The sequence below is a fragment of the Ahaetulla prasina genome, chromosome 2, assembly GCF_028640845.1.
Source record: "Ahaetulla prasina isolate Xishuangbanna chromosome 2, ASM2864084v1, whole genome shotgun sequence".
Classification (NCBI taxonomy): Eukaryota; Metazoa; Chordata; class Lepidosauria; order Squamata; family Colubridae; genus Ahaetulla; species Ahaetulla prasina.
The window spans coordinates 77,427,509-77,441,338 of NC_080540.1; the positions used below are offsets into that span (position 1 = coordinate 77,427,509).

The following is a 13,830-nucleotide window of genomic DNA, read 5'->3' on the forward strand; positions in this document are numbered from 1 at the left end:
TCTATTGAATTTTCAGTCATATTTCTTCCCAAGGAAAATAATCTAATAAAGCTTTTGCAAATTCTCTTTTCTCTCTCTATAGAACATAGATCAAAATATTATTCCTGGGTTAAAAATAATTTAAAAATAATGATAGGAGTTGGATTTGGAGATGGTAGGTGGTTTCTTTCTGCAGGCAAATACCGGCTGGGAAAACCTTTGTCAACCGATTTCTTCTTATTTGGCAGCTCACAAAGGCAGAGAAGAAGCCATCCAGGAGATTTAAGGAGCAAAATTCACAGGCATCTCTTTTGCTAGAATCTTTAAAACTGGAATCTTTAGAACTAGAATCATGACACTGAAGTGGGCAGCTTGTACTTGGCTACGTAACAGTCTAGCTAGGGTGGCATATTGCAAATTTAATCTGGTGTGCTTTTGGAGAGCTGGACAGAAAAGAATCCCATTTGTAACAGCAGTAATTGTGGTAATTAAGGGCAGCTGTGCATAGTATAGTTGATCCAAGTGAATGCTAGCTAGCTGGCTTGAATCAGCTGTTCTCCTTTGCCTGCTTCTCAGCTTCAGTTTCTCATTAGCAAGACTTCCCCAACCTGGTGCCCTCTAGGTGTGTTGGATTACAACTCCCACAATCCTAGGCTGGATGAGGGGTAACCAGATCAATGATGATTGATTATGCAATAGATCTAACCTTGGAAAGCATCCTTCTTAAAGGCCCAAGAGGTACCCCGGCAGGAATAGAGTTACTTTTATTCTGAAGGCAGCCAGCTTCTTTTTCAAAAGGAAGTGGATTGGACTGTGTTTAAATCATCTCTCCTGAAAGATCCATCTTTAGGATAGAGATTCAGGTCCTGAATTTCCTCCGTGTTATTGAAATCTAACCCTGTTGTTAAAAATAGGGCCGACAAAAACTATTTTTCAAATCTTGGCTCCATGTCACTTCAACTATCTTCCCCCCCCCCATTTCTAACTCAGCTGCGAAGGACGCGGTGGCTCAGCTGGTTAAGACTCTGAGCTTGTCAATCGAAAGGTCGGCAATTCAGCAGTTCGAATCCCTAGTGCCACGTAACAGGGTGAGCTCCTGTTACTTGTCCCAGCTTCTGCCAACCTAGCAGTTCAAAAGCACGTTAAAAATGCAAGTAGAAAAATAGGGACCACCTTTGGTGGGAAGGTAACAGCGTCCCATGCGCCTTTGGTGTTTAGTCATGCCGGCCACATGACCACAGAGACGTCTTCAGACAGTGCTGGCTCTTCGGCTTTGAAACGGAGATGAGCACCACCCCCTAGAGTCAGGAACGACTAGCACATATGTGCGAGGAGAACCTTAACCTTTACCTCAGCTGCACAAGAAATGGAAGAGCTAATTGGTCTCTTTTTCAATGCAGATTCACAAAGTGATGTGCAAGTTGTGATTTCTCTTGAACTTTGGCTTGTAATGTGCTCTTAAAAGCAACACAGGATCACCACCCAAACAAAACATGCAGCCAACTCTACTGTAAGTGGGAGTTGGGGGTAAGATGGTGACTAGAGTCACATTCCATACAATTATTTTTAAACAACTGATTGTTGTAACCCTCAACAAATGAGGCCAACCATGTTTTAGCATTTCATGCTAAGCTAAACCCAAATAAAGCACTTTATACGGGATAGCATGTTGTACTAACCAACTTGTAATTTCAAACGCAGCACAATCACTGTCACAAGAATTATGTCTATTGCTATGTTTTCGAAGAAGTAAAATATTGAAACTTTTATGTCTTTGAATTTACACCCTACCATGCTTCTTTCGGTGCTATAAAATCTAACTACCAAGGGTAGTTTTCCCAAAAGACCATTGGAACCATTTATTACGCTGACCAAATTGCAAGTTCTAATAATCCTAACAGGGACTGGATTCAAGGGATGTGGATCCGTTTCAGGGAGGCAATTTTATCTATTATTCAAAAATGATTCAATAAATAGTTCTGCGGTACAAATTTTATGCTATTTTGTAACGTTAAACGACAATTATTATGCCCCAAGATAGATTTAGACAGGTTTGACATTTGTTTAAATGTGACACATAATAATGATGGGTTTCCCCTTTTCTGCTCTTTATAGTTTTGTCTATTTCTTTCTGAAAAAGTTAATAAATTATGATCAAGTTTGAAAAAGGAACAGGCCCACCGAGCCATGGGGCAGGATAATCGGAAACACACACACACACACCGTCCGCCAAACGTCTTCCCAAGGCTGCTTCTATTCCAGAGAAGAAAAGGTTAAACTCAGCCTCCCCATCTGTACTTGATCCCCCCCACACACACCCCCGTCTGTCACCAGAAGCCGGGGAACGTAATTGTTTCCTTGCACAGAATCTCTCCTGCCCGCTCCTCTCCGCCAAAGCGAGGGGGGGGGTGTCGGAACGTAATAGAAACCAGACTCCTAAGGAGAGGGAGATTTCTTCCCCGCCATCTCCCCACTGTCCGCCTCCCCCCGCCACGAAGTGCTTGGCCAGCTGTTTTTCTCAGGATGCGGGGAACGGAGGGGGCGAGAGCTTTGTGCTGCCCTCTACCGATCAGCGCCCTGGTAAAAGCGAGCTCGCTTTCCTTTGCCCAGCCCGACGCTCCGGAGAAGCGGGCGGTGCAGATTCCCCTGTACGTGGGACCGGTTTTTTTACTGTTTGTTTTGCCTCCCTCCTCCCCCCACGCCGGATGTTCGCCGCCCTACTGTATAAACTTTCTTAAAAAGTTTTACTGGATGCAGAATGCGGATCCTTCCCGCCGGGGCCGAGATCGATTCCGCACTGGGGGGAAAAGCGAATCGGTCAGCCGAGCGGGCCAGGAAGGCTGAACCCGCCAGCAGCAGCAGTGACTGCGGATCCGCATCCCCGATCTCGCGTCCTTCCCTGCCCTAAGCAGGCGTGGGATTTTTAAAGCGCCAGGAACGACCTCGCGGGCCCGCTGCTCCGACAAACCCACGATATTATATAGAGCTGATTAAATTAACCTGGAACCCTTCCCAGCCTCTTCGGGATGCCAGACGAGCGTGCGTTCACGTGCCTCGTCCACTCGTGTTGGAAGTGACGTCCCTTCTTAGCCCTTATAAGTTTGGCGAGCGGGAGGGTCGCGCGTCATTCCTCGGCTGGAGGGGTGGGTGAGTGGCTTGCGTGCGCTCGAGGCATTTGCTTGCTGGAGGTGAGCGAGCTGCTGCTTTCTCCGCCTGGGAGTCTCTTCCCCCCACCTCCCCCGCCCCAGTGGCAGGGAAAGCCAAGGCACTTGGCAGCTTTGCAATAGTGGCGAATAATTGGCAGGCTATTCTACATGGGGCCGACCGATCACTAAGAATTTCGGAATTCCACGAGGCAGTTCGAGAGGGGGATAATTTACTGCGCCCACCCCACCCGCGCCCTATTCCACCTTTTAAACCGAGGTACAAATGTTTGGGTTCCCAACCACGGCTACAGGAGCCCAACCTGAGAGTCTAGGATGTAATTACCGCTTATCGGAGCTAAACTTTGCTAGTAACTTAATTAGAACATTAGATAACGATCTAAATAATATCGCATGTCGTAGCCCTTGTAAGGCAGGGAGCTTTTGTGCTGTATAAAGCCTCAGGTATTTTTTCAGTCATGCTGTACATATTTTAAAGATATATAAAAACGAGATTTTTTAATAGAAAATTTAGGGTTTTTCAGAATGTGGGTGTTAATATACAGTATTTTATAATATAAACATGGCCATAGCAATGATGGTTACATCAGTCTGCAGAGATCCAGGTCAAAAGAGTTAATTGTTTCCATAGGTGTCTTTATGAAAAGGACTCTGATTAAAGGTACATGAGGTTCTAGGTGATTTTGCCGCTGTGCTCGAAAGTATTTTATTTCATGTTTAGTGAGATTGAAAATTTAAAACCAGCGCATCCTGAATCATCTTGCCTCCATGGATATCCTGATGAGCACTTCTTCCATTCTAATAAGATGCAAATACAATTGTTCATTATGTGTCTTGCAGGAAAATAATCCAATGGTTTCTTATAAATTGGGAAATTCTGCAAGATTGTTAATATGGGCCAATGAGTTTAAATATTAATTAAATATGTGAACAGCTTGTAAGTGCCAAAGGAGAAAAAGAGGATTAAATTAGGAAAGTTTCTTGCCTGCAGAAGCTGTTGAATTCCAACGCTGATCAGTCCATTTTGAATTATGGAAACTGTAGTCCTACAACATCTGTAGGGCAAAGACTTTGCTCCTCAAATATAAATGAAATTGAAATGTGAAAAACAAAACCGTCAGTAAAGTCATATTCTTAATTTTTTTATGGATGGTGATTGGATTGGATCTTTTCATGCTGAAAGATCAGATGCTGAGAACACTTAAGCAACTCCTTTTCCTTATTCTTTGTTCTGACACTTTAATTGGCAAATGGCTCTAGTTTTCCTGTGTCAGATTCTCCCTTGGCAGCATACTTTCCGAATTGGGAAGGGGGGCAGGAAATGTCCAGAGTTGGAAATTGCTATACAATAGATTTTCCCATATTTATATCCCACTTTTATTTTTATAAACATCTCAAATGGCAAACGTATCTGACACACCTTCCTCTTCCCATTTTCCATGCAGCAGCAACTCTTGAAAGGTGAGTTTGGCTGAGAAAGAGTAACTGGCCCAAGGTCATCCAGCTAGCTTTCATTTCAAGAACTCACAGTCTTCTGGTTTCTAGTCTGGTGCCTTAACCACTAGATTGAACTGGTTCTCTAGATTTGTGCCAAAGTTTAAAGAAAAATCACAGCATTAATTTTCTGACTCTTATTATTCTTAGTATTCTAACTCTCTTGTTCTATTAAAATAAATGGCTAAGTGTCTTTCAGAATAGCTTTGCTCTGATTTGTTCTCTGAATCCTAATGTGAAATGCTGTTCTTTCATAGCTACTTACAATTCAGACAGAAGTGGTGTTGCATTATAGGGATAATATCTGAAACCAAGGTGGCTGTGTTGCTTTTGGCCACTTGCAAATCCAGCCAGATTTACTATTTGCCTACAGTACCTATGTTTCCTTATTAATTACAGTATCTCCTAATGCCAGCCACTGCTTAATGTCCTATGTTTGTTCATAACAGTGTTATCTACTTCTCTTAGTATGCATTTCTTAGAGCAAATCTCTTCCCTTTCGAACTTACATATGCTGGCAGAATCAAATTTATAGCACTTTTAAAGTTACTGCATAACTAAATTGTGACTACTAAGGAACTATAGGGAATTGAGAAATTGTAGGTCTGATTAATTGCTCACTTAGGAACATCAAGCTTAGCTAAGGGTTATGTAAAGATTTTGGTTTGGCAAAATTTTAGTGGTATAAGTTTGTAAGGAGATGTGGAAATTTGGGGTAATTAAAAGGCAGCAGCTGGGATCTATTTCATGCAATTCTTGTAACTGGTTTCAGCTTGATATTCCATCTCATCTTATATTTTGGGTGGTGGTTCTGCTGATTTAACAAAATGGCTTTAAGAGATTGAGTTATGAAAGAGGGTGTAATTTATTCAAATTTGAGTTGGGTCACAAATTTAGGAGATAATTTGAACCAAGTCTCCTCGCCCAGTATGGAAATAGAAATATATTTAAGAGGATATTGTAAGATTTGCCAAGATGTGCCAGATATATTCTTGGAACATTTGCTGCATCTTCTCCAATTCGATGCCCTCCCAATCATTCTTGTACCGCAATGCTAACAATTCCCAGCTAGTTATAAATCATGCTGTAACAAAACAGTAATTGAAATAATTTAATCCTTCCCCTGTTCTGCACTTCTATTTCAGCTCTTTCCTAGGTTCTCCATAGGAGATAGCTTTTGATGTATATTCAGCTGACTTAACCATTTCTTTCAACTGACACCTCCCTAATATGACCTTTTCCTATTGGTGCACTTTTCACAAGTTGAGGTGACTGCTTCCAGAAAGTCATTAATGAAGCTTCGTTTGGGAGAGAACATAAAAGCAAAGAGGGATATTATTTATTATTTTAGGAATAGTAAGCAGTACAGGTAGGCCTCGACTTACAACAGTTCATTTAGTGACTGTTCAAAGTTACAACAGCAGTGAAAAATGTAACTTATGGCCATTATGACCTTCGTAGCATCCCCATGGTCATCTGATGAAAATTCAGATATTGGCAACTGACTCATATTTGTGACAATAGCTGTGTTCCAAGGTCATGTAATCCCTTTTGTGACCTTCTCACAAGCAAAGTCAATGGGGAAGCCAGATTCACTTAACTGTGGCAAGAAAGGACTTAAAATAGGGCAGAATTCACTTAATAAACGTCTCACAACAGAAATTTTGGGCTCAATTTTGATTGTAAGTCAAGGACTACCTGTACCTGAACTGTTAACCAAGGTCACTGGAAAAGCAAAGATTAAAAATTAACATTGATCCCAGCAACATTAAGGACTTTGTTTCTTTGTCATTTGATTTGGCTCTGGATGAACCTTGAAGGGTAGATATAAAATAAAATAAAAGGATAGGTAGGAATTTATGATTTATTCTATATTGTTTCCTCTGACAGTTACCTACTCCTCTTGTTGGTGAAATTATTTTCTCCATTTACCAGGAAGAACTACAATCATTCTTTTACACAATTCACTGGCATTGAAAAGCAGAAAAGACTTGAGCATTTAGCTGGAAAATAGGTTGCAAAATGGAGATGCGCATGGAATACTTGACTTTGTGGTTCTGCTTACTAAATGTATTTCTAATGGTTTGGAACCATAACATGACTGAAGGATCCCCAGCAATATTGGGCCACCCATTCATCTCAGTCTGGAATGCACCAACTCAAATATGCCAAGAAAAATACAGAATATCCCTTGACTTGAGTATTTTTGATCTAATCGTCAACCCGAATGACTCATTTATAGGGAAAGACATTACTCTCTTCTATAGTAATAAATTTGGATACTATCCATATTACACGAAGGATGGAGTTGCCATCAATGGCGGTCTCCCTCAAAATGCTAGTCTAAAAGCTCATCTCCAGAAGATTGAACGAGACATTAATAATACTATTTTGGATGTTGGCTTCAAAGGTCTGGCAGTTGTGGACTGGGAATGCTGGCGTCCCTTGTGGATTCGGAACTGGGATTCTATGAAAATCTATCGATATAAATCCATAAAGTTAGTTAAGGAGCAGCATCCTGATTGGCCTGCAGACAAAGTGATCAAAGTGGCCCAGTTAGAATTTCAGCAATCTGCTTTGGCATTTATGAAGCAGACATTGGCCCGTAGTGAAACCCTGAGACCGAAGGGCTTCTGGGGCTTTTATGGTTTCCCCAATTGCTATAACAATCAGTACCAAGATGCCAATTATACTGGAGAATGTCCAGCGATTGAGAAACAGAGGAACAACAAATTGTACTGGCTCTGGAACCAAAGCCAGGCTCTCTATCCCAGCATTTACCTCCCCCAAATTCTCAGACTGACTCACAAAACTCTTGAATTTTCTCGTCATCGAATCCAGGAGGCCTTCAGGGTTGTGAAGTGGACACAGAATGATATCCCTGTCTTACCCTATACTACCATTGTATATGATTTTACTCATGACTTCCTCACACAGGTAAGCAATTTTCGTGTCTGGCCCAGTGCAAGATTTGATAAGCCTTGTCTGGTGGGAATTCGCTGGAAAACATTGCATGGAAATAAAAATCGTGGACTTTAATAGAATATCCTTATCAATACCCTTAAAGTTTTTGGACTCAATTAAATATCCGCTGCTGTAATTTTTACTGAAAAGCCTTTTCCCTCCCCCCCTTGCCCTGGTAAATACTTCCAACATATCAGTGTGAAAAATTAACATCTTTCTTTTTGGCAGTTCAGTTTTATGCTTGATTTTGGATTTAACAGCGTTTTATGTTTGGATGAGACAGGATCAAAAATTAATGTAGGTCAGGTGTGACATGCATTGAAAATCAGTGAGGCTTTTTATTGCGTTTTTGTTTTTGTTTTGGGGTAAGAAAATTTTTATGGAAGATTTTTCTCTTTTCTCCCATCTCTTGGGGTGGGGGGAGTAGACTTAAAGCCTAAGTGCCATAATATTTAATTTTCCATCAATAACGCAGAAGTTGTCCTGTTAGTGTAGAGCCGATACAGTCCTTTTAAAGGTAAAGGTTCCACTCACACATATATGCTAGTCGTTCCTGACTCTAGGGGGCAGTGCTCATTTCCGTTTCAAAGCCAAAGAGCCAGCGCTGTCTGAAGACATCTCCATGGTCATGTGGCCGGCATGACTCAACACCAAAGGTGCACGGAACGATGTTACCTTCCCATCAAAGGTGGTCCCTATTTTTCTACTTGCATTTTTTATGTGCTTTCAAACTGCTAGGTTGGCAGAAGCTGGGACAAGGAATGGGAGCTCACCCCGTTATGCGGCACTAGGGATTCGAACCGCTGAACTGCCAACCTTTCGATCGAAAAGCTCAGCATCTTAGCCACTGAGCCACCGTGTCCCTTATAGTCCTTTTATTCCTATTGTGACCAGAGGAAGGGTGCTAACATTCAGATCTTAAACATGATGTGTTTGAAATTACCCCTTAATATCCTTGTTTTGTAGGAAGACCTGGTCCACACCATTGGTGAGAGTGCTTCTCAAGGTGCTGCTGGAGTTATCTTGTGGGGTAGTACAAATTTCAGTAAATCTCAGGTGAGTGTGGTAAAGAAGTCAAAACTGGTCAGTGATGCTAGGCAGAAGAATTTCAAAGGTTCAGTTTTTAGTAAGATATATCATTTGGGTGAAGGCCTTTCCAACGTTTTTTTCCAATCCATACATTATGGATGTATAATATGTTCAGTTACAGGATAAAAAAGGTGTGGTTGCTTCACTAGAGGACCTTTTTCATCTAGTCAACAAGTTCAATATTAAATTGGTGCCAGATAAGGGTCAACGGAATTCAAGAAGGCTGGACTTAAATTGTTTGTGGCAATGTAAGGACTCTAAGTTAATGACACGTTTAACTCTGCCCCCCCTCCGTTCTGCCTACTCTTTTATATTGAATTAGATATATGTTAATATGTTTCCTTGGTGACCATGACATCAAGTTAAGAGTAAATAGTCAATCATGGATGGAACTCTTGTGGGAAATGTGTTCTGAAGTAATATGATCGTTGCAGACAATTTCATTTTTTTCTGGGCCTGTTTTTTTGTACCTTACAGGAAGCTTGCCTTGAAGTGAAGGAGTATGTGGACACACTCCTTGGCCCATACATTATGAATGTGACCAGTAGTGCTAAGCTTTGTAGTAAAATACTCTGCTCAAAGAATGGCCGCTGTGTGCGGCAGAAGAATCACCAGGAAGCCTTCCTGCATCTCAATTCTGCCAGCTTCACTATTAAGAAGCATCATGTTGCCCCTGGCTTTATTCTGATTGGCCAGATGTCAATGAAAGATCAAATCAAGATGGCCCAAGAATTCACATGTCAATGCTACGATGGCTGGAAAGGATTGCATTGTGAGAGGAAGTCAATCCACAATGAGGTATTCAGTCCTCACTTTCATGACATATAATACATGTCAACAAGAAAAACTCAACCTGCAGAATTAATCTGTATAAAATTAATATCTGATCAATATCTGATTAATTTAATATTTGAGAGACTATAGGCTACATTACAGTCAGCCAAGCTGGTTCAGAATTCTGGCAGCTGTAATCCCATCATCGCCTATGAAAGGCAGAAGTGGCTGAAAATTGGGCTTCATCTTTCTGCAATGATACTCAAAGGCATTGGCAAACAATTTTTTCTCTCTCTTCTGTCAAGTGTAAGCAAAAATCCTTCTAGAAATGGTTTTCTGCAGGCTCTTTGCTTCTAATGCAGTTTTGCCTTGCAGCATAAGAAAACTGGCGTGCAGCTTCTCTTGATCGTGATCTGAATACTGCACTGACAGCAAATGGGCTTTTCTTATGAATATATTGTGTTTGCTTTCATTGCCATCTGAAGAGGTAACATCAGTTCAGTGACATCTTTGTGATGACATGTCGATGCACGCAGAGGGATGCATGATCAGGAGAAAAGACACACTTCATTTCTTTGGGAGACCCAGAGTTTATTCTTACAGTTGTATAATGAGGGTTTTGAAGGAAGACAGCTCTGTCATCCATCAATTGCCTTTAAAATAAGTGCAAATAGTTCAGCATATTATTGTTGCACTGGTGCTTTTCTAGGTTGTCGAATGACTATTTTTATGCAGAGACTTCGTGATTCAAGTAAAAGGCCAAATCGGTTACCAGATTTCTGTAATTGAATTGCATGCATGTATATCTGCTCAGGCTACCTCCAGTTAGATTAGATATCCCATCTCAATTTTTTGCGCCTTACATTATTCTGCTACAGCTTAGACACTTGACTTTGAGAAGAGGGAACCAGGGCAATACTGGCATGTTACTGAGCTGATGTAGCCGTTGTTTATTGAAATCACAAGATTGCTATTTTATTAAATTATTAAATTAATAATTAAAGGACAATTAAATTATTGAAGTGTTTATGCATACATTGTGCTAAACCAAAAGCTAACAAATCACTGTTAACCAAGCAGGAGCCAACTACACATATTTTACATATTGAACTGCATGATCTCCAGTAGTCCATATAATACCAATAAGTGTTATATCCCCAAATGCGTATATAAACCCACACTTGTCAACTATCCCGGCTTAGCTGGGAGAGATGATTCCCTTATTTAAAAGTAGGGGGGGGGAGAAGAGGTAGAGTCATTCTTTCTAGAAAAATTAACCCTGGAAAATTCCATTTTCTTCCACCTCGATGGGACAAGAGGTAGAGAGGATGTTTACCAGTTCTCTTAGCAACACAGAAGCAGGCTGGCACCTGAGCTGGATACTCCTGCCTGTCTTGTTTGGAGTGCTAGAGAATACACAAGTGAGTCGTCTCCAGCTGGTTTGGCATGCTGGGTTTCTTGGCACAGGCATGTGACAATTACTGTAGGTGCTCTCGTCATGAGACTCCTTGAGACAGAGTTGCAGAAGAGTGGTGTATATACCAATACCAATAGCACTTAGATTTATATACCACTCCACAGCACTCTCTGGAAGGTGTACAATGTCAGCTTATTGCCCCGAACAATCTGGGTCCTCATTTTTCCGACCTCGGAAGGATGGAAGTTTGAGTCAACCTTGAGCCCAGTCAGGATCAAACTCCAGGCTGTGGGCAGAGTTTGCCTGCAATACTGCATTCTAACTTCTGTGCTAGCAGGGTATATAACAGAAAATGCTGGCCATAAGACATTTGGCAGGTTTATCTTGTATAGTCAAAAAAGTCAAGATGGCCACAACTGTTTGAAGCTCTGCATTGGGCACATATGATATACATGCGGGAAAAATAGCAAAGCTATTGCACAGGGGCTGCCATTTTGACTTTTTTTAAAACCATATCTTGAGACGTCATGAGCCTGTGACTTCTCAGTCTTGGGGGGGAGGAGGGAGGGATTTATGGGTTCTTGGTACTGTTAAGCATTGGGTAAATACACAAAAGTGCCAAGTATGTAAAACGCTCTTGAGCTCTGAAAAACCATGAATTCCATGGACAGAGACAAGTTATATATAGAACTATAGCCGAAATATATGTATGCTTTGAAATGACTTGGGAGTCTTTTTGATGTCAAGCAGGACCAGGGAATTAAGGGAATTCCTTAAAACTTTGTTTCTGAACCTTGCCAACTTCAAAAACGGGTGGACTTCAACTCCCAGAATTCTCCAGCTATCATGTTGGGGAGAGGAGTTTTGGGAGTTGCAGTCCGCACATTAAAGTTGTCAAGGTTGAGAAACATAGCCTTAAAAGCATTCCTTCCCTGTCGTTTTTGAAACTTCACCGTTAATAGCTCCAACCAGCAAAGCTCTTGGCAAACTGAGGATTACAGTATAATTCAAAAACATCCGGAAAATACCCAGTGGTGAAATCCAAATTTTTTTACTACCTGTTCTGTGGGCGTGGCTTGGTGGGCATGGTGTGGCTTGGTGGGTGTGGCAGGGGAAGGATACTGCAAAGTCCCCATTCCCTCCCCACTCCTGGGAGAAGGATATTGCAAAATCTCCATTCCCACCCCACTCTGGGGCCAGCCACAGGTGGTATTTGCCAGTTCTCCGATCTACTCAAAATTTCCGCTACTGGTTCTCCAGAACCTGCTGGATTTCACCCCTGAAAATACCTTGTTATAAGTATAGTAGGTTTACTGAAGCTTAATTCCTGGTAAATATGCAAAGGGAGGAGCCCTGAATATTTTACTCTATTGTAAGAAAAAAAAAGGGATTCTTTTTCATATTAATAACAAAATAGTGCCTAACCTTTTAAAGATGAGTTAGTATAATACAGCCCAGCTGTACTAACCTGAATTTAACCAGTCTTTCCAAGCAAAAATAGATAACCTTCTTTCTCATAGTGTTTATAAATTTTTAAAACAGCTTTTGTTTTCCATTTTTTGAGCCTAGGCAAAGAACCCAGACTTTGTCTCTTCATCCGTTCCTTTTTCCTCCCTCAATTTACTCCACCACCACACCACTACACCAGGGATCCCCAAACTTGGCAGCTTTAAGACTTGTGGACTTCAACTCCCAGAATTCTGCAGCCCAGCATAGCTGGCTGGTTTGAAGACCTCTACCCTACACACGTCTATGAAGATTGTCTCTCACATATACACACACACTCCAACACTTCACGCGTGGAGCACCAAATCGTCTCTCCTTCATTGCACCCATCTGTCGCTTTCTAGTCCCACGTTCTCGATTCGGCACCCAGTAATGCACATCTTACGCTTCCTTTGCTGGCTCTATGTTTCTGCCCCAGATGTTTGCCTTTTCTTCTTCTTCTTCTTCTTCTTCTTCTTCTTCTTCTTCTTCTTCTTCTTCTTCTTCTTCTTCTTCTTCTTCTTCTTCTTCTTCTTCTTCTTCTTCTTCTTCTTCTTCTTCTTCTTCTTCTTCTCAAGATGAATTAATGGCTCCGTTTTCTTTCATTTGATGCAACGGAATTTCGAAAGGAGAACCATAACTTTGTTGCTTCTATCCTTATGATTTATATTGATATTGATTGGTTCCTGATTGCTTATTTGTACCCTATGACCAGTGGTGAAATGTAAAATTTGTTACTACCAGTTCTGTGGCCGTGGCTTGGTGGGGGTGGTAATGTGGCTGGGTAGGCATGGCCAACTTTTTTTTTTACTTTTAAAAGCATTTTTTCCACAACCTCTTCGGCAGAAGAGATAGTAGAAAAAATGCTTTTAAAAGGCTCTGACAATCCCAGCTGAGCCGCACGATCATCAGAGGCTTTTTTTTTTAAACTTTTAATAGCATATTTTCGGCTGAAGAAAAAATGCTTTTAAAAGTAAAAAAAAAACCTCTGATGATCCTGCGGCTCAGCTAGGCATGTGGGTGGGGGGTAGGGATTTTTGCTACCGGTTCTCCGAACCACCCACCGCCATCGCTACCGGTCCACCCCTGCCTATGACTATCATTAAGTATTGTACTTTAGGATTCTTGATGAACGTATCTTTTCTTTTATGTACACTGAGAGCATATGCACCAAGACAAATTCCTTGTGTGTCCACTCACACTTGGCTGATAAAAAATTCTATTCTATTCTATTCTATTCTATTCTATTCTATTCTATTCTATTCTATTCTAAACAGAAACTGGTTCGCAAAAGTTAGTGAGAAAAGGACAGCGGCAATCTCCAGAGAAGAATATGCTGTTTTATCTATGACATTTGTTTGTGTATACTGTTATGACAAAAAGAAATTAAAAAAAAAAAGAAGGAAAATCTCCAAGCCGCTAGAGGGCAGTGTAGCTTTCGGGACAACCTCCCCCCCCAAAAGG

General features: G+C 41.2%; 1 protein-coding gene across 4 annotated transcripts; it reads left to right on the forward strand.

The window, feature by feature from the left end:
* Positions 1-297: 297 nt before the first annotated feature.
* Positions 298-10,447, forward strand: HYAL1 (hyaluronidase 1). 4 transcript variants are annotated; one of them, XM_058172849.1, is made up of 5 exons: positions 298-3,402; positions 4,589-4,604; positions 6,573-7,574; positions 8,568-8,657; positions 9,168-10,447. In XM_058172849.1, the coding sequence occupies exons 3-5, from the start codon at positions 6,660-6,662 to the stop codon at positions 9,516-9,518; spliced, it is 1,356 nt and encodes a 451-aa protein (XP_058028832.1). In that variant the 5' UTR covers positions 298-3,402; positions 4,589-4,604; positions 6,573-6,659; the 3' UTR covers positions 9,519-10,447. The 4 variants fall into 4 exon arrangements, with proteins under 4 accessions (XP_058028832.1, XP_058028834.1, XP_058028830.1 ...); XM_058172851.1 differs by having other exon boundaries at positions 298-3,126; XM_058172847.1 differs by lacking the exon at positions 4,589-4,604.
* Positions 10,448-13,830: the final 3,383 nt, after the last annotated feature.

What these genes read in the sequence shown, in the direction of transcription:
- HYAL1 (XM_058172849.1), top strand. Translation starts at nt 6,660, where the DNA reads ATGGAGATGCGCATGGAATACTTGACTTTGTGGTTCTGCTTACTAAAT. An exon ending in CTCATGACTTCCTCACACAG is followed by an intron (nt 7,575 to 8,567) that starts GTAAGCAATTTT and finishes CTTGTTTTGTAG; the next exon opens with GAAGACCTGGTCCACACCAT. An exon ending in CAAATTTCAGTAAATCTCAG is followed by an intron (nt 8,658 to 9,167) that starts GTGAGTGTGGTA and finishes TGTACCTTACAG; the next exon opens with GAAGCTTGCCTTGAAGTGAA.